Genomic DNA, 24,181 nt, shown 5'->3' on the forward strand with positions numbered 1-24,181 from the left:
GACCCCGCCACCCTCGATATATGGGGCTGGCGCCCTACCCACTGAGCCACAGGTGCCGCCCACCTCTTTCATTTTTGATACAAATCTCATTCTATTCTTGGTCAGTCTAGCAATCTAGGAGCAGTAAGAGATTAATAATTAATAATAAAATGAAACAATTATAACAGTGTGTTATAAAAATTATCTGAATGTGGCCTCTCAAAATATCTTATTTTACTGTACTTACCCTTTTTCTTGTGATGATACGAGGTAATAATAATGCCTGGGTAATGAGATGAAGTGAAGTGAATGACGTAGGTATTGTGATTTAGGGTCAGGCAACTATAGATGTGACATATTTCTGTATCTGTGTAACTGTCCCTTACTTGTAGTGAATGGTGTGGTGTCACTTGTTTTGGGGTCTCTTGGTGATGTCTTCCTCACAGGCTCAGTGCTTTCTGACATAGCCCATTGCTGTCAGACATGTTTCTGTGCATTTTTTCACTCACAGATTTAGTGTCTTTTGCATCTGTGACCTTAAATTTCACAGTTTGGGGGAAAATATCAAAACCACCATGAATTTCTTTTTCCTCCACAGTTTCATGGATATGGAATTTGTTTTTACCATAAACCTTAGCAACCTCACTATGCATTTTTTTTTCTTTCATTGCATCATAAATTTCATCTTTTCATTTAAAGGCAGCACTTTACAGCTTCTCTTTAGCATGTCTGAATTACCAACCTCACCACTCCTGTGTTTTGAAGCTATTGCCAAATAAAATCAGTGTTACTTGAACAAACACAAGCACTGAGATATTAAGGCAGTCAGTCTGATAACCAAGATGGCTATGAAATGACTAATGAATAGATAGCATAGACAGTGTGGGTACACTGGACAAAGGGAGGATTCACATCACAGGATGGGACAGAGTAGAATGGTGGGAGATTTCATCATGTTACTTTAAACAGTGTACAATTTTGAACTTAGGAATTATTTATTTCTGGGATTTTCCATTAAATACTTTTGGACCACAGTTGACCATGAGTAAATAAAACCATGGAAAGTGAAACCACAGATTAAAGGGCCTAGTTTACTTACACCTAATGTGTGGGTTTTCCTCTCAAATTAAGCAATTCTGACACTTAATCTAGAGTTAACATAGACTCCCACATGACTCTCCCTACTTCAGACACCAGTTGCAAGTCTTGGCCTCCTATATTTCTGACCGACTAGCTCTAAATCGCGGATTAGGGAATTTTACTACTCCTTCCTCAGGTTTGATAATTTGCTGAAATGGCTCACAAAACTCAGGGAAAAATTACATTTCTTCGTTGAGTATAAAGGATATTCCAATTATAAGTATGAACAGACATACATAGACAAGGTATGGAGAAGGGGTACAGAATTTCCATGTCCTCTCTGGGTCTGACCTCCCAGTAACTCCTGTGTTCATTGACTTGGAAGCTCTTTGAATCCCTTTGGTTAGGGTTTTTATGGAGGCCTCTTTATATAGACATGAATGATTAAATCACTGGTCATTGGTAATTAGCCCAACCTGCAGTACCTATCCCTTCCACAGAGAAGAGAGGAATGGAAATTCGAACCTTCTGTTCACATGGTTGGCTCCTTTAGCAACCAGCCCCCCTCCTTAGGAGCTTTACAAAATTTACCTCATTAATATAAATTCAGATGTGGTTGAAAGTGACTTGTTATAAACAATGGACTCTCATTTCACCGTTATTACTCCTGACCCATTTCAGGAGCCAGGAACAGAAAACCCTAAATATTATAATAAAAGATGTTCCTGGCGGCGCCTGTGGCTCAGCGGGTAGGGCGCCGGTCCCACATGCCGGAGGTGGCGGGTTCGGACCCAGCCCTGGCCAAATTAAAAAAAAAAAAAAAAGATGTTCCTGTTACTCTTATTACTTAGGAAATTACAAGGGCTTTAGGAACTCTGGCCAAGGGCTTAGGACAAGACCAAAAATATATATATTAATCACAACATCACACTTCACAAGTACTAAAATGAATTATACAGTGATAATAGTGTAAAGGATGCTAATAGGACAAGAGGCTAATGCATCAATGAAAATATGTAAATATACTGAACATTTACTCCGTGATAAAGTACCATTTCAGATCAGTTTGGAAAAAAATAAGATTATTTGACAAATAATGCCCAGATGCTTTTTTTTTTTTTTTTTTTTGAGATAGAGTCTCACTATGTTCCCCTGGGTAGAGTGCCGTGGTGTCACAGCTCACACCAACCTCCAACTCTTGGGCTTAAGTGATTCTCTTGCCTCAGCCTCCCAAGTAACTGGGACTACAGGCACCTGCCACAATGCCTAGCTATATTTGGTTGTGGTTGTCATTGTTGTTTGGCAGGCCCGGGCTGGGGTCGAACCCGCCAGTTCCAGGCACCCAGACTGCCAAGGTGCTTTTTTAGCCATTTGAAATCTGGAGAGAATTTATGTTGCAGCTCTTCCTTACTCCTGTCACCAAAATTGACATATTTCAAAGATCTACATATAAAGATCATTAGAGTCCTGATGAAAGCATATATTATTACAACTTTTCTAATAAAGTAGAATGGGGGAAGGCTTTCAAGATCGGACAATCTGGGAGTCATAAATGTATAAAAAAGATTTGATAACTGTATCTACATATTAAAGTTTCTTCATGGTGGAAAATATTGCAAAGTCAATTTATAAAAATTTGTAAATGGAAAGTGGGAAAACAGTTTTAAGAAATTGAGAAACTTCAGAAAAGGGGCTAATTTTTCTTACTGTGCAAGAGCTTTTTACAAATCAAAGACAATAGAACAACAACAGACATAAACTGAAAGTTCATAGTAAAAGAAATATAAACAGCTATTAAAACGTATGAAGCAATACTTAACGTTCTTAGTAATTAAATATGTTAAAACCATGGATTTTATCTTGCCTGTCAGAATAGCACAGATGAAAAATCTTTTTTCTTTTTTTTTTAAATTCAGATTGCTATATGGGTACAAATGTTTATATTACATTGTTTTTGGTTCTGAGGTAAAGTTCAAATTGTAGTTGAGCCCTTCACCCAGTGGGTGTACTGTATACCCTTACTTTGTGCATATTAGGTGAGAACTTGGCAGTAACCCTCCAACCTCCCTTTCTACTTTCCTTCCTCCCCTGCCCTCTTTCCCCCCATAAAAGACTTGGATCATGGGCGGCGCCTGTGGCTCAGTCGGTAAGGCGCCAGCCCCATATACCGAGGGTGGCGGGTTCAAACCCGGCCCCAGCTAAACTGCAACCAAAAAAAAAAAAAAAAAATAGCTGGGCGTTGTGGCGGGCGCCTGTAGTCCCAGCTACACGGGAGGCTGAGGCAAGAGAATCGCTTAAGCCCAGGAGTTGGAGGTTGCTGTGAGCTGTGTGAGGCCACGGCACTCTACCGAGGGCCATAAAGTGAGGCTCTGTCTCTACAAAAAAAAAAAAAAAAAAAGACTTGGATCATTAGTGTAGTTGAGTACATGGGGAAACATTCACATCCTCCCAAAGGCTCTTGTTAGAAGTACAGGTTAGTTGCACCGCTTTTGAAGGTATGGGACAATTTGGCAATATCTAACTCATACTGAAATGAATTTTCTCTTTTGCATAGCATTTCCACTTAAGTAGTTACAGATATACAGATAAACTATACCCAGAAAAATAAAATACCGCTCACACACACACACACACACACATGGATGTTCGCTGTAGCATACTGTGGAAGAATAAACAATTGGAAACAACCTAATTACCTAGTTAAATTATGATATATCAAATTAGTTTGTATATAATGTTTTATATATGCATAATATCTTTCTTTCTTTTTTTTTTTTTTAAGAGACAGAGTCTCACTATGGTAGAGTGCTGTGGCATAACAGCTCACAGCAACCTCCAGCTCTTGGGCTTAGGCAAATTTCTTGCCTCAGCCTTCCATGTAGCTGGGACTACAGGCTCCCGCCACAACGCCGGGCTATTTTTTGTTGCAGTTTGGCCAGGGCCGGGTTCGAACCCGCCACCTCAGTATATGGGGCCAGTGCCCTACTCACTGAGCCATAGGCACCGCCCTGCATAATATCTTTCTTTGAACAAATATTTTGTTACTACTAGGAAGGAATTTAAATGGACATAAGAAAACTTGTTTTCTAGTGGTTATCACTAGAAGGTGGGACTAGGAAGTTCAGTGACAGCAGGGGGACCTTTTATTTTTCACCTTAAATTCTTCTGTGCTGTTTGGATATTTTGTAAGTTTAATTAAAAAAAAAACAGTAAATAATATTTTCGATGTATTTTGGAGGAATTTTGCAAATGTGTATAAAATTAATTTCATTATCAGAAGTAAATAACCACCTCAACTAGTTTGACCTTTGCTTTTAACAAAGTGCCATGAGCTGGTGTTCTGTTGTTCTGTAGAGCTCTTTAAACTTAAGAAATACAATTTGCTTATTTCCTACTATTCCTTATATATTTTACTTCATTGCAAAGTCAGGGGCACTGTGTTGATGAAAGATTTCGATAATTTAAAACAAACATTTTAGAGTCATGTTATCTAGTTTCTTATTGTTTTACTTCTTGAGTGTGTTCTTTGTGAAATAAGCTATAATTATGGTAGTCCCCTGTTTAAAATGGTATACTGACTCTTCATTTCTTTTAAGAATAAAATCTAAAATTCTTAACTTAGTTTTCCAGGCTCGGTAGAACTTGATCTGAAATAAGCTTTCCTCCTTTATATTTTCTTCTACCTTATAAGTTATATAAGCAGCACACACTGAAAAATTATACTTTTATTTGTTCAGTGCTTTCCCATTCATAGGCCTTTGCTCATGCTATGTGATGAAGTAGGAAGAGGCCTGCTTGTTCTCCCCAGTTATAGGGTTGAAGTATACCATTTTAAACAGGGGAGTACCATTGCCAAGGCGAGTGGTATACAAAGAGAAAGGAAAGTTATACACTACTTTTATGCCTTGTTAAGGAATTTGGGTTTTGTTATAAGTGTGATAAAAAGCCATTGAAAATTGCTAAGTAGATGACAGGTCCTGTTTACATTTTTAAAAAATTACTTTGACTACTATTTGAAGAATAATTGAGAAAAGGATAAGAAAGGACAGGAGTCTATTATAGACATGCAGTACTGTGAGAGGAAATAGAATTGGGCGGATTTGTGATTATTTTGTGAGGGATTAATGGCAGGAACAGGAAGAGAAGGAAGTTGGAAATACAAAACAACTCCCAGATTTTGGTTTGGACAATAGGGCAATGTGCCTTTTACAGAGATGTAGAAGACTGGGAGAGGTATAGTTCTATAGGAGGCTAGAACAGAGTTCATTTAGGGACATTTAAAATGTAGATGGCTGTGGCATATAGTTGAGTATATGAATCTGGAGCTCAACAGAAAAATCATAGTTTGAAATGTAAGTTTAAGAGTAGTTAACAGCTGGGTAAGGCGCCAGCCCCCTATACTGAGAGTGGTTGGGTTCAAACCCAGCAACAAAAAAATAGCCGAATGTTGTGGCTGGCGCCTATAGTCCCAGCTACTTGGGAGTATGAGGCAAGAGAATTGCCTAAGCCCAAGGATTTGGAGGTTACTGTGAGCTGTTGCTGCCATGGCACTATACTGAAGGTTAATAAGTGAGACTCTGTCTCAAAAAAAAAAAAAAAAAAAAAGAGTAGTTGACAGTATGGAGATGGTACTAAGAGCGACAGGAAGAGGTAAGATCACCTAGAAAGAGAATGTAGAATGAGAAAATGTGATATTGACCGTATATGGAGATCCTTGATCATATTAGTAAAAGCAGTTTTAGTCCAGAAGTATGACTATACTCTGAAATAATTTGAAGAGTGAGTTAGGGTAGGAGAAGAGGAAAAAATATGTATTTTCTACTTTACAAGCTTTGCTATGACGAGAAACAAAGAAATGGGCTACTGTAGTGGTTCTCAATCTGTGGGTCAAAACCCACAGGAACTGTATTAAAGGGCCACAGCATTAGGAACGTTGAGAACTACTGGGCTAGTGCCTGGAGGAAGATGTGAGGGTATTCTAAAGATATGATATACTAAATAATGCTTTCAAGTTGTTGGAAATTCTCTCTTAGAAGGGGAGAGCCTGAAGATATAAGACAGTTATGATAGGAAAAAGAATCAAAGTCTTGAAAGATGAGTTGGCCTCCAGAGCACCAGTAGAGGGGCTTGCGTTTAAAAGAAGGAAGGGTGGTTCTGCTCTGTATCCAAAAAGGTTGTAGGAGCAGGTAGATTGACATAGGTAGCAGTTGCCTCAGGACAACCACACATGATGCTCCCTCTGGCCAGGATGTTCTTCACCTAGTAGGTTTTGTTGGTTTGTTTAGCTCTCATTTGTACTTCATATTTCAGCCCCTTTAGAGAAACCTTCTTGAACTACCATTTAACTTGTTCTTCTATCACCTTAGTTTTCTCCTTCATAGAAAATGGTGTAATTACCATTTGTAATTATATATTTGTTTAATGCAAGAGCTGTAATCTCAAGATCTTATAGAAACTAAGTGAAATCTCCCAATTTTTAAATGTTGCTAGATAATTATAAATTTCTAGTCTTCTAGTCTTTTATACTTTAAGTATAAAAGCTGATTCCATGTATTTTTTCTTATACTCTGGGAAAATCCATAGGGATTCCTAGAGTATTTAATGAAAATTGGTTGCTAGTGATCTATAGTATAGATAAAAAAGGTCCCATAGCTAGTTACATGAGTACGTCTTTGCTTCTGCCCATGATGTGGAACTCCAAAAAAACAATTGCTCCCATATTAGAGTGTAAATTTAGGGTTTAGGATTGGGTCTTAGCCCATTCCCGCTGCTGTGACAAAATACCATAGACTGGGTAATTTATAAATAATAGAAATTTATTTCTCACAGTTCTGGAGGCTGGGAAGTCCAAGATCGAAGTGCCAACAGATTCAGTGTCTGGTGAGAGCGCAGTCTCTACTACTAAGATGATGCTTTGTTGCTGTGTCCTCACATGGTGAAAGGTGGAAAAAAGCCAAACAGCCTCCTTTAAGCCCTTGAACAGGGGTACTGATCCCATTCACAAAGGGAAAGGCCCCACCTCTTAATACCATGTCTTGAAGATTAAGTTTCACCCTAAATTTTAGAGGGGCACAAACATTAAAATCATAGAAAATTGTCGATATTATTATATCTAAATTTTTTGATATAAAGTAATGGTTGTCAAAAAATGGAGCTGGAAAGTGGTAAATTTTATGTTAATATGTATTTTACCACAATAAAATATGTATGTATTTATTTGGAAATAAAATTAAGATAGTTGATAGAAAAGGAATTTTAAAAGGCTTGAAAACATGTAAAAAGCTTTTTTTAAAACTTCATCTATTTCGGGCGGTACCTGTGGCTCAAAGGAGTAGGGTGCCAGCCCCCTATGCTGGAGGTGGCGGGTTCGAACCCAGCCCTGGCCAAAAACTGCAAAAAAAAAAAAAATAAATAAATAAAACAACTTCATCTATTTAATTACTGATGTTGAAAATGAGGTCTCAGGATTCTTAGATGAAGATGGGGTTACCAATACCTATCTTTCAATTTTATTATCAGGATTATATATGTATTTTTAAAAGCAAAAAAGTATTGTAATATCCCCACACATAGCAGATGATAAAAACAGATAGCAGCTGCTTTTAGTACTGGAGAACTAAAGTACCTTCCTTGAGGTCATATAGCAGGTCAGTGGCAGAGTCCAGCCCAGAATCCACATCTTTTGACCTAGAATCTGTTAAACTTTTAGTGTACTAGTCTGGCTGCTAAGCCTAAGTCATGACTCCTTTGTACAGGCAGTGAATTTTGTGACACTTTATATTAAACTTTTCATTCCTAAAGAATGTCTTTGTTCTATACCTAAAGAATTAAGTATGAATAGTATTTCCAAGGGAATGCAAATATTTTTAATTTCTTTCAAACTCTTCTTTTCCTTTTCAGAGTCCGAATGTCATTCAGAATTTGAAAATACTACCCATTCTATCTTCAAGTCAGCTAAGTTTTACATTCATCATCCAGTGCACCTACCCAGTGATCAAGATATTTGTCATGAATCTTTGGGAAAGAGTGTTTTCATGGGGCAGTCTTTGAAAGATTTCTTTCAGCAGTCTCCAGACAAACATAAAGAACACCCCTATTTTCTTCCCCCTTATCAAACTGTGGACAAGACTAAGACAGATTATACCAGAATAAAGAGCCTAAGCATCAATGTGAACTTGGGAAACAAAGAAGTCATACATACTACTACAAGTCAGGCTAAAGATCATCCACAATATAGCAGACAAATTAGTGATTCAAAAAGAGATCCTAAGGTCACCCCACAGCTGACAACTCTGCCTGGTAAGAGTTTAAATGAACTCTGGAACAAGTATCTGGAGCGACAGAAGCAACAGAAACCACCTGAGTTGAGTGACAAGAAAGAGTTATCCTTGGTGGAGCGACTTGATCGGTTGGCTAGACTTCTTCAGAATCCCATCACACATTCTCTCCAGGCCTCAGAAAGTACACATGATGATAGCAGAGGGGAACGAGGTGTTAAGGAGTGGAGTGGTAAACAACAGCAGAGAAACAAGCTTCAGAAAAAGAAGCGGTATAAAAGCCTAGAGAAAAGTCATAAAATCACAGGAGATCTTAAAAAAAGTAAGGTGCTTTCTACTCATCAAGCTGGAAAATCCAACCAGATTAAAATTGAACAGGTTAAATTTGATAAGTACATTCTGAGAAAACAGCCAGGTTTCAATTATATAAGCAACACTTCATCAGATTCTAGAGCTTCCGAAGAGAGTGAGGTACTCACAGATACTCCTACCAATGTTCTTTCCAGCACCACTTCTGCGGAATCAGACATATTAACCCAAACAGATAGAGAGATAGCTTTGCATGAAAGGAGTAGCTCTATTTCAACCATTGACACTGCCCGACTGATCCATGCTTTTGGCCAAGAAAGAGTATGTTTGTCACCCAGGCAAGTTAAATTATATAGCAGTGTCACCAATCAACAGAGAAGATTCCTTGAGAAGCGGTGCAAGCACAGCAGGAAAGCATTGAATACAGGTCATCCCCTAATGACTTCTGAGCACTCCAGAAGGAAACGCATCCAGGTACATGGCTACAAATTGCATCTGGCAATGTGACTGCCTTTTTCATGGACTTTTAATTAACCTTTGCGCACAGGTGAAAAAAAAAAGTCTTTTGCCCTTTCCTCACTATAACATTCCTTACCAACTGGAAAAGAGTGAGAAAGTGTAGTACAGTGCTATTGTGAGTTGTCATTCTTTTCTTCAACACTTATTTACAAATCACCCTTTGAACAAAGAGCTTTGCTACTAGATGCTTCAGAATCTGCAAAGTATAACCTTGATGTGGGGGACCTTCAAGTTTAGAATGACCTCTATTCTGAACAATATTGCCTGGTTTTTGTTTGTTTTTTATTCATTCTTCCCTGTCTTTGAGAAAATATATATGAAGTGCTTTTAAACACACACACACTTACAATTAATACTAAATGATTTTTTTAAAATGAATTGGGATGATAGAAAAATCAAAGCTGGGGTGAGATACATGATTTTTTAAAAAATAAATGAAGAATTATAAGTGATGGAAAGACAAGTTGAAGCCAGAAGGGAGATAAATACACTTGTGGCTGTGGTTGCTAGAAATGAGCTATGAATTTGGCTTTGTTTTCTAGTACTTAGTGTTACTAGAATTTTGTGATAAATTACATTTTATATTTAAAAGCAAACCAAAATTTCCAAAATATTACAGATATTTCTGGTGCAAAGACCTAAGAGAAATTTCTCTCATCTCTGTTTATAAAGAAGGCACCACAATGTAACAGAATCTTGTACAAATGTCCTTAAGGTAGTTCTATAACATAAGGCCAAGAAAAACTTTTAAGTTTTTCTTGTGGAAACCTAAAGGACTTCCTACTAAAATTATGTCGTAGAAGGGAATTATGGAATTCCTTAGGGGATTAGTGAGACAGATCTTAACAGGCCATAAACGCAAATTATTGATTTAACCCATAAATAAAATTTAGAATATGTACAGAAGTGCTCTTCAAAGAGGAATGCTTGCAAAATGGTTCATTGGAGTATGGAAAGAAAAATACTAGAATTCATACTCATTTTTCAACCTTTTAAAGTTTATTTTTTGTATATTTTATAATAAATGAGTACAATAGTAACATAATTTATAAATAAATATCTATTTTGCCAATTTGTGCTCAAAAATATTTTTTCAATAGGATTACATGATCAGAAAAATTGGACACCACTAGAAAAGGAGATACAAGGTGTTCAGACAGCTTATTAATTTTATTTCTCATAATTAAACTTTTGGTAGATATTAAATGACAGTGATTACATTTGGAAATAATACAATTTTTTTTTTGAAGTAAGTCAAGAATTTGGAATGACACAGCATAAAACCCTTGTTCCACAGGGGAGATGGGAAAAGGATATAGGTAGAAGGTTTGTGTGTGTGTGTGGGGGGGTTAAAATAAATGTAACATAAAGTTTTCCGTTTTGACCATTTAGAATTTAATAGCATTGAGTACATTCAGTTTTTACAACCATCACCACTGTCTAGTTCCAGAAATTTGTCATCATTTTAGTGGAAACCCCATACCCATTAAGTAGTGACTGTCTATTCCCCCTTCCCACCAGCCCCTGGCAACCAATAATCTACTCTCTGAGTCTGTGGGTTTTTCTTTTGTAGTTATTGCATATAAATCTGGCTGTTTGCTGTTTTTTGTTATTGAAGTATAAGAGTTTTCTGTATATTCTGGATGTTAACCCTTTACTAGATATATGATGTGCAAATACTTTCTCCATTCTGTAGGTTGCTTCTTTCACAATAATTCCATAGACTCTGTTCTTTGATATACACAAGTTTTTGATTTTGGTTTAGCTGTTTTTCTGTTCCCCATGTTTTTGGTGTCATACCTGAGAAACGATTACCAAATCTAATGTCATGAAGGTTTTCTCCTTTGTTTTCTTCTAAGAGTTTTGTAATTATAACTTTTACAGTTATTTATTTATTTATTTATTTATTTTTGCGACAGAGTCTTACCATGTTACCCATGGTAGAGCGCTGTGGTGTCACAGCTCACAGCCACCTCAAACTCTTGGGCTTAAGTGATGTTCTTGCTTCAGCCTCCCAAGTCGCTGGGACTACAGGCACCTGCCACAACACCTGGCTATTTTTTTGTTACAGTTGTCATTGTTGTTTAGCAAGCCTGGGCTGTGCTTGAACCTGCCAGCTTTGGTGTATGTGGCCAGCGCCCCTACTCACTAGCTATGGGTGCCGAGCCAACTTTTACATTAGATCTGTGATCATTTTACATTAATTTTTGTATAGGGTATAAGAGTCTACCTTCATGCTTTTGTATGTGGATATTCAGTTTTCACAATAACTTTTATTGAAAAGATGATCTTTTCCCCATTTAATGTTCTTGGCACTCTCATCAAAAATCATTTGGCCGTATATTTAAGGATTTACATTTGGGCTCTCTTTTCTTTATGTTCCGTTGGTCTTTATGTCTATATTTATACTATTACCATACCATTTTGATTCAGCATACTATTGTAATAAATTTTGAGAGCATGCAGTGTAAGAACTGCAATTTTATTTTTTCAAAATAGTTCGGGCTATTTGGGATCCCTTGAGATTTTATGAAGTTTAGTAAATATTTTATTCTTTTGATGTTATTATATGTAAAATTATTTTCTTAATTCCCCCCCCCCCGGGAATGTGGAGGTACATAAATAATTTTTGCATGTTGATCCTGTATCCCTCAACTTTGCTAAATTCATTAACATTAACAGTTTTTCTTGTGGAAACCTAAAGGGCTTCCTACTAAAATTATGTCATATAAGTTCATGTCTTCTGCATATACAGATGATCCTACTTTCTACTCTCTAATTTGGATGCTTTTTATTTATTTTTCTTTCCTAATGGCTGTAGTAAGAACTTCCAGTATAATGTTCAATAGAAGTGGCAAAAAATGGTCATTCTTGTTTATAACCTTAGGAGGAAAGCTTTCAATCTTTCAATTCACCATTGAGAATGATGTTAACTGGGGAGTTTTCATGTTTGACCTTACTACATTGAGGAAGCTCCCTACTTTTCCTATGTTGATGAGTGTTTTTCTCATAAAAGAGTTTTGGTTTTTGCAAATGCTTTGATATCTATTGAGACAATCATCTGTTTTTTCCCCCCCTTTTATTCCATTAGGATAATATGCCTTTATTGGTAATCATATGTTGAACCATCCTTGTATTCCTGGAATAAATCACACTTGATCATTATATATAATTCTATTAATAAGCTGGTGAATCTAGTTTATTAGAATTTTGAAGAGGACTTTTTCATCTGTATTCACAAGGGATACTGGTTAGTTGTTTTCTTCTAATGTTGATATCAGTGTTTGCTTTTGATCTCGGGGTAATATGGGCTTCATAGAATGAGTTAGGAAGTTTTCTCTTCTCTTTTGTGTTTTGACAATCAAGAATTTGGGAAGGAAGTTTGGATTGGTGTTAATGGTTGTTAGTTCCTTAAATGTTTGACAGAATTCACCAGTGAAGCCATCTGGTCATGTGTTTTTCTTTGGGGGATTTTTTAAATTTATTTATTTATTTATTTTGCTGATTCAATCTCATTATAAGTATTTCTAATAGAAACAGATTTTCTATTTCTTCTTGAGTCTGTTTTGTGTTTCTAGGAATTCATCCATCTTTTTTGTTTTTCTAGTCTCTGTTTCATTTATCTCCACTGAATCTTCCTTACTTTTTCTGCTTACTTTGGGTTTAGTTTGCTGTTTTTCTAACTTTGTATGTGTTTAAAGTTAGGTTATTGATTGGAGATTATTATTTTTGAAGGTAGGCATTAATAGCTATAAATTTTTCTCTAAGCACTGCTTATGGAGATATAATTTTTATTCTAAGCTCTGCCTTTACTGCATAACCTAAATTTTGGTATGTTTGGTTTTTCTGTTCATTCAAAGTATTTGGTAATTTCCCTTGTGATTCCTTTTTTAACTGTTGGATGTTTAAGATGGGAGGCCGAGGCAGGTGGATTGCTTGAGCCCAGGAATTCAAGACCAGCCTAAGTAAGAGTGAGACCCTGTCTCTACTCAAAATAGAAAAGTTAGCCTGACATTGTGGGGGCCTCCTGTAGTCCCGGCTACCCAGGAGACTGAGGCAAGGGGATTGCTTGAGTCTAGTAGTTTAAATGTAAATGATTATACTTTCCAGTTAAAAGGCAGAGATGTGAGCTGTGATGCCACTTTACTCTAGCTTGGGGTAATAGAGTGAGACTCTGTCGCAAAAAAAGAAGATTCATAGTTTAATTTTCACCTATTTGTGAATTCCAGAAATTTACTTCTGGTATGGATTTTTGGTTTTATTCCATTGTGATCAGAGAATGTACTTTTTATTATTTCAGTCCTTTTAAATGTATTGTTCCTTCTTTTATGGGCTCTCATACATTCTCTTCTGGAGTATTTTTATGTGCCTGAAGAAGAATATATATTTCAGCTGTTGCTGGTTGGAGTGTTCTGTATATGTGGTAGATCTCGTTGGTTTATAGTGTTAATCAAGTTCTTTGTTTCCTTGTTGGCCTTTTGTGTAGTTTTTCTATCTGTATTGAAAGTGAAATATTGACATCTCCGACCATTACTGTGGAACTGTCTGTTTCTTCTTTCAAATCTGTCATTTCTTGTTCATATATTTCAGGACTTTACTGTCAGGTATGTTAAGTTTGTAATTAATATATTGTCTTTATGGATTGGCCCTTTTATTAGTATTAAATCCCCTTTGTCTCTTACAACACTTTGTAACTTTGTTTTATCTGTTGTTAGGATAGGTACCCTAGTTCTCTTCTGGTTATGGTCTGCATGGAATATCTTCTTTTATCCTTTTGTTTCAAGCCCTTTGTGTCTTAGGATCTAAAGTGAGTTTCTTTTAGATATAATATAGATAGTTGTTTTTTGTAAACCAGTTTACCATCTCTGCCTTTTAACCGGAGAGTATAACCATTTACATTTAAAGTAATTATTCATAATGACTTGATTTTCTCATGTTGCTGTTTTTCTTTATGTCGTATCTTTTTTGTTTCTCAATTCTATTACCTTCTTTTGTATATTTTTGATTTTATTTTTGTAATGTACCATTTTGATTCTCTACTCATTTCCTTTTCTTTACATTTTTTAGTTATTTTCTTACTGTTTGCCTTGGAGATTACAATTTACATCTTCAAATAGCATTGCTATTATTTCATATAGCATACTAATATGAAATAATGCCAACCTAGCTTTGGTAGTATAAAAAAACTACTGCTATCCATCTCCATAGCTCTCCCAGCTTCAGTAGTACACAAAACCTTCACAGATATACATCTCCATCCCTCCCTTTGTATGACTATAGTCATAGATTACATCTTCACTTTGTACCCACTAACATAGATTTATAATTATTATTTTATACATTTGTCTTTTAAATCTCACCAGAAATACACTAAGACCAGCTTTATATTTACCCATGTAATTGCCTTTATCAGTATTCTCTATTTCTTCATATAGCTTCAAGTTGTCTAATATCCTTTCATTTTAGCTTGGAGGACTCCCTGTACCATTTCTTATAGTCAGGTCAACTGGTAAAAAACTTCCTTCTGCTTTTGTTTATCTGGGAATATCTTACTTTCTACCTTATTCTTTTTTTGTTTTTCTCTTTCATTCTTAAAAGGAGTTTGTAGTTACTGCTTATTGTAAGTTACTGTTTAGTTTAATAACCTTTCTAAACTATTATTGTATAAATCGTATTCTTTGTTAGTATCTGATGTTTCTCTTCTTTCAGTTGGGTAAGAAGCTACTTGTTTGAAAATTTTTTTTAATGCCTAGAGCCAAAATGAAATGCAAAGAAAAGAGTAAGTTTCCCAGGTCTTTACAGATTGTCTTAATTAGGACACTCCTTCAATTCCTTAGCCAGGCCATTTACAACTCTGCCTTAGCCTTGCTTCTTGCTTGCACTGAGCCTGATGATCAGCTACTGGTAAAAGCTGTGAATCTTCTGTGAACATACATCTTGTTGTCTTGTCTGTATTTTCTAGTTTCTGCATGTGCAGAAAATTTTCAAAATTCCACATGCCCCAAAGATTGTATTTTTCTCTCCTGCTTTTGGTGGGTCTGTCGTTTGCCTCAACTGTTACTTTCTGCCACAGGTAGTAGTACCTTGTTTATTTGGTTTTTGTTGTTTATAAGGAACATTAACTTTCTATAAAACTACCTCTGCTCTGTGAGGTAAGACAAGGCCCTTGTGTCGGTCCTTAGGAAATTCTCAGTTTAAAACTAACAATTCTTTAGAAATGAGTTACTGTATGCTCTTTTTGGAGCAGGAACCTACATCAGGAACACTGGTTGCCATCTTCAGGACCATGATGCTGAGAAAGGGGGTGATAGAAGTCTAAGTTAAAGTGCTACAAAGTTCTGTTTTGTGTAGATGATGTTTCTTCTGGTTGGTTGCTATAAACCTTTGACTATCTTCCATAGTTCTGATAAGCTTGATTTTGACAGTTTTTTGCCAGGATTTTTGGTATTTCTAGGGAAGGTACCGGCCCCCTTGGAGATCTCTATCTCACTGTTTTTGCTGATGTCACTCCCAGGATACATCCTCCACCATCATCTGTTCCTCTTTGCCACATCTGTAGCATAATGCACTTTTAAAACTCTTCCATCTTTTTACTGTTGGAGTTCACGGAGAAATAGCCTACAAGAAGGTAAGGAAGGCTCCCTCAATTTCCGTAGCTCCCAAGGACTTATATTCTCACTAGTACACACTGAGCCTCAACCACTTAATCAAGGCCAGCCTTCTTGATGGTGTCCAGTTGTATCCCTTCTGGTTGTTTAGTACTCGTGTCTCTCATGTCTCCCAGCAAGCACTAACCTCCCTTTAAGATTCTGGGGCCAAGTTACCCTCTGATCTTAACTCTCTTGATGGCTTTAAGAAAAGTCATGAACTTGCAGTTTGTACACTTCTGTTGTTGTAGAAAGGGTGGGAGCAATACCTTATCCAACTCTAAATCCCCTAGTGGAGACCAGGTATGTATATTCAGCAGATGTTGTCGTATAATATTTTTATTTGTAATACTTTCTAGATGTTCTATAATTGTAGCTCTGGATTTCCTATTTCATCCAAAAGAAGTTTAGGGGAGGTTTTTTTTTTTGTATTTTCATAAGGTTAGATTATTTTCAATACTTTTAAAAGTTATAAGTGACTAGAGATAATGTTCTATTTATGTTTTAAGGATACATAGACATTTTCTTTGTGGCTTGCTATATGAATAAGTATTCCTTGGGTATTAAAAAGGAGGTAGAGTTTCCAAACCGAGTATGATATTTCAGTTACAATCACATGCTATATAATGACATTTCAGTCAATGATGGATCATATTTACATCAGTGGTCCCATAAGATTATAATGCCACATTTTTACTCTACCTTTTTTTATGTTTCGATGCACAAATAACTTAGTATTCTGTTACAGTTGCCTGTAGTACGTTGTACAATAATGTGCTATACAGGTCTATAGCCTGGAAGCAATAGGCCGTACCATGATAGCCTACATATATAATAGGCTATACCATCCATGTTTGTGCAAGTATACTCTATGATATTTGCACAGTGAAATTGCTTAACAATGCATTTCTCAGAACATAACTACATCTATGGCGTGGTGGCTCACACCTGTAATCCCAGTACTCTGGGAGGTGGACGTGGGAGATCACTTGAGGCCAGGAATTGGAGACCAGCCTGGGCAGAATAGTGAGACTATCTCTCAAAAAAAATTAATTATATTCTTTCTGAATATTGATTTCCTTGGTCTGTTGAGGACTTCAAAGAGTGTATTTGAAGGGTATTTATCTTTTTGTAATTGAAGATTTATATCTGTTTTTATTTTATGTCAAGCACATAAATATTAATAATACTTTTTATTCATTGAATTGAACCATAAATCAGATAAAGCATTGCATTTTCTGTTTTAATATGTTTTGCCTTTGATTCTACATTAGTTCAGTTTTTGAAAATTTGCATTTCTGTAGTTACTTTCTTTGCCCATCCTTTTAACTTTTCTGAGTTACTCTGCTTAAGTGTAAACAGCATCTAGTTTGAATTAAGCTTTTTTCCTCCACCCAATTTGAAAATTTTTCTTTTGAAACAGATTTATTTCACTGAAGTTTACTGTTGTGACAAACATATTTGGTTTAAATTTTATTATTTGTTTCCAGTTCTGGTACATTTATTAAGTAAATGTTTGTTAAACTAAATTCCATTTCAAACTTGGGAGAGGGGTGAATTTTTTTCATTGTAGTATAAAAATATATTGTCATCTGAACCATTCTTAAGTGTATAGATCAGTAATGTTAAATATTTTCTCATGTTGGGAAAGAGATCACCAGAACTTTTTCCTATTGCAAATCCGAAACTCCATATCCACTGAATAGCAACTCCCTTTTCCCCTTCCTCTGAGCTCCTGATAACCACTATTCTACTTTATATCTATGAATTTGACTAAGTACCTCACTAGTGGAATCATAAAATATTTATCTTTTTGTGACTATTTCACTTAGCATAAAATCCTCAAGATCCATTCATGTTGTATCATATGACCAGATTTCCTTCTTTTTTAAGTCTGAATAATATTCCATTGTATGTGTTTACCATGTTTTGTTTATACATACATTTGTCCATTGGTGGACATTAGGGTTGTTTCTACCTTCTAGCTATTGTGAAAGTGCAACTATGCATGTGTGTATGTATTTTTTCAAGACCGTATTTTCATTTCTTCTGGATATATACCCAAAAGAGAGATTGCTATATCATAAGGTAGTTCTATTTTTAACTTTTTATGGAACTTCAATACTCTTTTCCATACTGGTTGTGCCATTATACAAAGTCACCAACAGTGCACAAGTTTTCCAGTTTTTCCACATCCTTGCCAACATTTACTTTCTGTCTTTTTTTTAGTAATAGCCATACTCATGGATATGAAGTGATAGCTTATTGCGGTTTTCATTTGCATTTCTATGATGATAGTGATATTGAACATCTTTTCGTATGTCTTTTTGCTATTTGGAAAAAATGTCTGCTAAGTTCTCTCCTCACTTTGTGAGGTAAATCCTGGACTTAGTTCATTTTTTGAGCGATGAAAAAAGTGTTATGATAGAAAGAAATATATTAAATCACTTTTTAAATTTCAGAATCTTATGGTGGTATAAATGTTGTACTTAAATGAATTGCTTTCATATAGTTTGAATCAGAGTTATGAGTATGCATATCATCTGAATAGTGTGCGTTACGTCTATTAGATGTGGATTTACCCATTCCCTCCCAGCTTTTGATTCCCATTGGGTGAGTGAGTGTTAACCAATTTGTTCCAAGTTAGTAGTGAGTGGATGAGGAGGTTGTTTTTTTATCTTGCGATACTTCACTTAGAAGAATGGTCTCCAGTTCCATCCAGATTGTTAGAGAAGATATTAGTTCACCAATTTTTTTTATGGCTCAGTACTATTCTTTGACATACCACATTTTATTAATCTACTCATTGATGAGTACTGATGAGCACTTTGGTTGATTCCACATCTTTGCAATTATGAATTACGATGCAGTAGACATTTAAGCGCACGTGTCTTTTTGATAAAATAACTTTTTTTCTTTTGGATAAATACCCAGTAGTGGGATTGCTAGATCAAATGGTAGGTCTACTTTTAGTTCTTTGAGTAATTTCCTTACTACTTTCCATATAAGTAGTCTGTTTTCTTTTGAAAAACTTCTATTCATGACTTTTGCCTACATTTTCATGGAGTGGCTTGATTTTTTCTTGCTGATTTGCTGAGTTCTTTATATATTCTGGTTATTGGCCCTTAATTGTATGTATAACATGAAAATATTCTCTCCCATTCCGTAGCTTGTCTGTTTGCTCTGTTGATGGTTTCCTTGAATGGGCAGGAGCTTTTTAATTTAGTCAAGTCCCAGTTTTTCATTTTGTTGTTGCTATGAGTGCCTTTGAGGTCTTCATAAATTCTTTGCCTATGTCAATATCTATAAGAGTTTTTCCAACATTTTCTTTGTTTTTTTAACTTTTTTTTAAAATTTATTTATTTTTTTATTGTTGGGGATTCATTGAGGGTACAATAAGCCAGGTTACACTGATTGCAATTGTTAGGTAAAGTCCCTCTTGCAATCATGTCTTGCCCCCAGAAGGTGTGGCACACACCAAGGCCCCACCCCTCTCCCTCCTTCCTTCTCTCTGCTTTTCCTCCCCCCCCATAACCTTAATTGTCATTAATTGTCCTCATATCAAAATTGAGTACATAGGATTCGTGCTTCTCCATTCTTGTGATGCTTTACTAAGAATAATGTCTTCCACTTCCATCCAGGTTAATACGAAGGATGTAAAGTCTCCATTTTTTTTTAATAGCTGAATAGTATTCCATGGTATACATATACCACAGCTTGTTAATCCATTCCTGGGTTGGTGGGCATTTAGGCTGTTTCCACATTTTGGTGATTGTAAATTGAGCTGCAGTGAACAGTCTAGTACGAGTGTCCTTATGATAAAAGGATTTTTTTTTGCTTCTGGGTAGATGCCCAGTAATGGGATTGCTGGATCAAATGGGAGGTCTAGCTTGAGTACTTTGAAGTTTCTCCATACTTCCTTCCAGAAAGGTTGTACTAGTTTGCAGTCCCACCAGCATTGTAAAAGCGTTCCCTTCTCTCCACATCCACGCCAGCATCTGCAGTTTTGAGATTTTGTGATGTGGGCCATTCTCACTGGGGTTAGATGGTATCTCAGGGTGGTTTTGTTTTGCATTTCTCTAATATATAGGGATGATGAACATTTTTTCATATGTTAGCCATTCGTCTGTCTTTTTCCAACATTTTCTTCAAGGGTTCTTATATTTTCATGCCTTAGGTTTAAATCTGTTATCGATTGTGAATTAATTTTTTTGAGTAGTGAGAGCAGCAGACCCTGTTTCACCATTTATTGAACAAAGATTCTTTGTCTAGGTGTTCTTACCCACTTCGTCAAAGATCAGATGGCAGCAAGAACATGGTTTTATGTCTGGTATTTCTGTTCTGGTCCATTGGTTGGTGCTCTGTTCTTGTGCTAGTACCATGCCATTTGGGTTACTACAGCTTGAAATTTGGTAAAGTGATACCTCCCAATATGTTCTTTTTGCTTAAGGTTGCTTTGGCTGTTCAGGCAGGCTCTTTTCTGGTTCTATACTAAGTATAAAATTATTTTTTTATGGATCTTTGAAAAAGTGATGTTGTATTTTTTTTGTTTGTTTGTTTGAGACAGCTTCAAGCTGTTGCCCTGGGTAGAGTCATGGCATCACAGCTCACAGCAACCTCCAACTCCTGGGCTCAAGCAATTCTCCTGCCTCCGGCCTCCCAAGTAGCTGGGACTATAGGCGCCCACCACAACGCCCGGCTATTTTTTGTTGCAACCATCATTGTTGTTTGGCAGGCCCAGGCTGGATTCAAACCCGCCAGCTCAGGCTTATGCGGCTGGCGCCTTAGCCACTTGATCCACAGGTGCTGAGCCGTATTTTTAAAGGGTATTGCATTGAATCTGTAGATCATTTTGGGCCATGTAAACATTCAGATTCATAATTCTCCTTGTAGTGGTCTTTCACCTCCTTGGTTAAATATATTTGTAGGTATTTTTTGTTGTTATTGCTGCTATTGTGAAAAGTATTGAATCTTTGACTTTATTTTCCTCTTGACTATTATTGGTTTATAGGAATGCTACTGATTTGTGTACCTTGATTTTGTAACCTGAGATTTTTATGGTTTTATCAATGCCAGGACTCTTGGCAGAATCTTAGGAGTTTTCTAGATACAAGGTAATATCATCAGCAAAGAGTGATAGCTTGACCTCGTCTGTCCCCATTTGGGTACCCTTGATTTCCTTCTCTTGTCTGGCTAGGACTTTCAACACTGTATTAAATAGAAGAGGTGACAGTGGGCAGCCTTGTCTAGTTCCAAATATAAGCAGGAATGCTTTAATTTTTTTCCCCATTCGGTATAATGTTGTCTGTGGGTTTGTCACATATGGCTCTTATAATTTTGAGGTGTGTTTCATCTGTGTTTATTTTGTTAAGAGTTAACATAAAAGGGTGCTGAATTTTGTCAAATCCTTTCTTTACATCTATTGGGATTTTCATGTGGTCTTTGTTTTTGCTCCTGTTTATGTTGTGAATCACTTTGTAGATTTGCATATGTTGAACTATTCTTGCATCCTTGGGAGGAAGCCCACTTAGTCACAGTGGATTGTCTTTTTCATGTGCTGCTGAATTTGGTTTGCTAGAATTTTATTGAGTATTTTTACATCTATAGTCATCAAGGATATTGGTCTGTAGTTTTCTGTTTTTGTTGTGTCCTTTTCTGGCTTTGGTATTAAGGTGGTACTGGCTTCATAGAATGAGTTGGGGAGGATTCCTTCTTTTTTCAATGTTACAAAATAATTTCTGTAGTGAAATTTAGCTATGAAACCAATGGGTTCAAGAGTTCTTTTTGTTGGAAAATTTTTTTATTGCTGCTTCAGTTTCGTTACTGGATACTGGTTTATTCAGGAGTTTATTATATGTTTCTTCCTGATAGAGCCTTACAGAGATTGTATTTTTCCATTTTTTCAATGTTTTCCAGTTTATATGCATAGAGATTTTTATAGTATTGAGAGTTGATATTTTGTTTGTTTTTTTTTGTTTGTTTGTTTGTTTTTGTAGAGACAGAGTCTCACTTTATGGCCCTCGGTAGAGTGCCGTGGCCTCACACAGCTCACAGCAACCTCCAACTCCTGGGCTTAAGCGATTCTCTTGCCTCAGCCTCCCGAGTAGCTGGGACTACAGGCACCTGCCACAATGCCCGGCTATTTTTGGTTGCAGTTTGGCCGGGGCCGGGTTTAAACCCACCACCCTCGGTATATGGGGCCCACGCCTTACCGACTGAGCCACAGGCGCCGCCCCGAGAGTTGATATTTTATATTTCTGTGATATCAGTTGTAATATCTCTTTTATTATTTCTGATTATGGTTATTAGGGTCCTTTGTTTTCTGTTTCTTTTTAATCTAGTAAGAGGTTTGTCAATTTTGTTTATCTTTTCAAAGAACCAAGATTTTATTTTTCTTCTATATAATCTAGTGGGGTTCGCCTTGTAAATCTGGGTGCAGTTTTTTAGGCACATAAATATTTAGGATTGTTATGTCTTCTTGTTGAATTGTTCTCTTTACCATTATATAATGACCATCTTTATTTTTCTTTACTTTTGTTGCTTTGAAGTCTATGTCATCTTATATAAAAATAGCTACGCCAGCTTTCTCTTGGTTTGCATTTGCATGGAATATTGTTTTCCATCTCTTCACCTTGAGTCTGAATGAGTCTTCATGGGCTAGATATATTTCCAGGAGACAGCAGATAGTTGGCTTGTATTGTTTTATCTTTCAGCCAGCATGTATCAACAGAGGGGAGTTCAAGCCATTCATATTTATTGAAAGAATTGACAAGTGGGGTGAATTTCTGTTTATCCCATTGAGTAGAACTTTATTGCTTCATTTTACCTCTTGAGCCAAACTGGTAACTGGGCTCTGAACTTTAGCAGTTACAAGATTTTACACTTGTGGGTAACTATTGTGGTGATCAGTGTATAACAACAATCTAAGTACTTCCTGAAGGGCAGGTCTGGTCTTGACAAATTCCCTCCTTCTGTTTGCTCGTCTGAGAATGTCTTTATTTCTCTCTCATATAAAGAATTTCATTTTGCGAGATACAAAATTCTAGGCTGGCCATTATGCTATTTGAGAAGGCTGAGAATGGGGCCCTGGTTCCTTCTGACTTATAACACCTCATTTGAGAAGTCTGAGGCTAGTCTGTTGGATTTTCCTTTATAAGTTACTTGACCTAACTTCCTTTTTCATGTTACTTTTGGCCAGTCTGATGACTATGTGTCATGGTGATTGTCTCTTGGCAGTGGATCTCTCTGGAGTCCATTGAGCTTTCTAGTACCTGTGTGTCTAGATTTCTAGCAAGATGTGGAAAATTTTCCTCAATATTCTTTCAGATATGTTTTCCAACTCTTTATGTATTTTCTTCATCCTAAGGGATGCCTATGATTTTTATGTTAGGTTATGTTTCTTATAGGTTTTATTTATTCTTATTTCTCCATTCTTCTTCTTTGACTGACTTGTTTAAAGATGTTGTCTTTTAAATTCTGAGATTCTTTTTTTTTTTTTATTAAATCATAACTGTATACATTGATATGATCATGGGGCATCATACACTCGCTTCATAAACCATTTGACACATTTTTATCACAGTGGTTAACATAGCCTTTCCGGCGTTATCTCAGCTGAGATTCTTTTTCTACCTGGTCCAACCTATTCTTAAGGCTTTCTTTTGGTTTTAGAATTTTCCTTGGATAAAATTTTCATTTCTAGTAGGTCTGCTTGATTTTTTAAAATAATTTAATTTCCTTATTTAATATTTTGTTCATGTCTTGCCTGCCTTGTTTTTGTGTTAGGTTTCTGTTTTCACTTGTATTTCATTGAGCTTCCTTACAATCCATATTCTAAATTCTTCATCAGTCATTTCAATATTTTCATTGTGTTTGGTTTCCATATTTTGAGGATGGGGGTACATGACATTTCAATCTTGATTTTAAATGTCTCTAGCGTTGTTTGACTGTTTCCTTCTCATCTGGCCTCTAAATTGAGACTTGGGGGTGCTAGGCCTGGCTTATGGGCCTGTCTCTAGGTCTCCAATGATTGATCCTTGACCATTCCGGGGAGAGGAGTGCTGCTCCCAAGTTGCCTATAGAGTATTCTAGCAGGTTTAATGAACCTCTCACATTACTTCTGACTTGATTCCTTTTTTTTCTTTCTTTTTTAGAGACAGTCTCAAGCTGTCACCCTGAGTAGAGTGTCATGGTGTCATAGCTCACAGCAACTTTCAACTCTTGGGCTCAAGTGATCCTCCTGCCTCAGTTTTTCTGTTTATTTATTTATTTTAATTAAATCATAGCTGTGTACAGTAATGCTATCATGGGGCACCATACACTGGTTTTATAGACCGTTTGACACATTTTCATCACACTGGTTAACATAGC

At 36.3% G+C, this 24,181-nt stretch overlaps 1 protein-coding gene across 1 annotated transcript in view; it reads left to right on the top strand.

Moving 5' to 3' along the window:
- Positions 1-24,181, top strand: part of ALMS1 (ALMS1 centrosome and basal body associated protein) — a 204,946-nt gene that overhangs the window by 146,596 nt on the left and 34,169 nt on the right. Inside the window, exon 17 of the mRNA XM_053588296.1 lies at positions 7,960-9,119. Within this exon, the coding sequence (XP_053444271.1) occupies positions 7,960-9,119 (1,160 nt within the window). The remainder of the gene's footprint in view (positions 1-7,959; positions 9,120-24,181) is intronic.

The sequence above is a fragment of the Nycticebus coucang genome, chromosome 4, assembly GCF_027406575.1.
Source record: "Nycticebus coucang isolate mNycCou1 chromosome 4, mNycCou1.pri, whole genome shotgun sequence".
NCBI classification, from domain to species: Eukaryota; Metazoa; Chordata; class Mammalia; order Primates; family Lorisidae; genus Nycticebus; species Nycticebus coucang.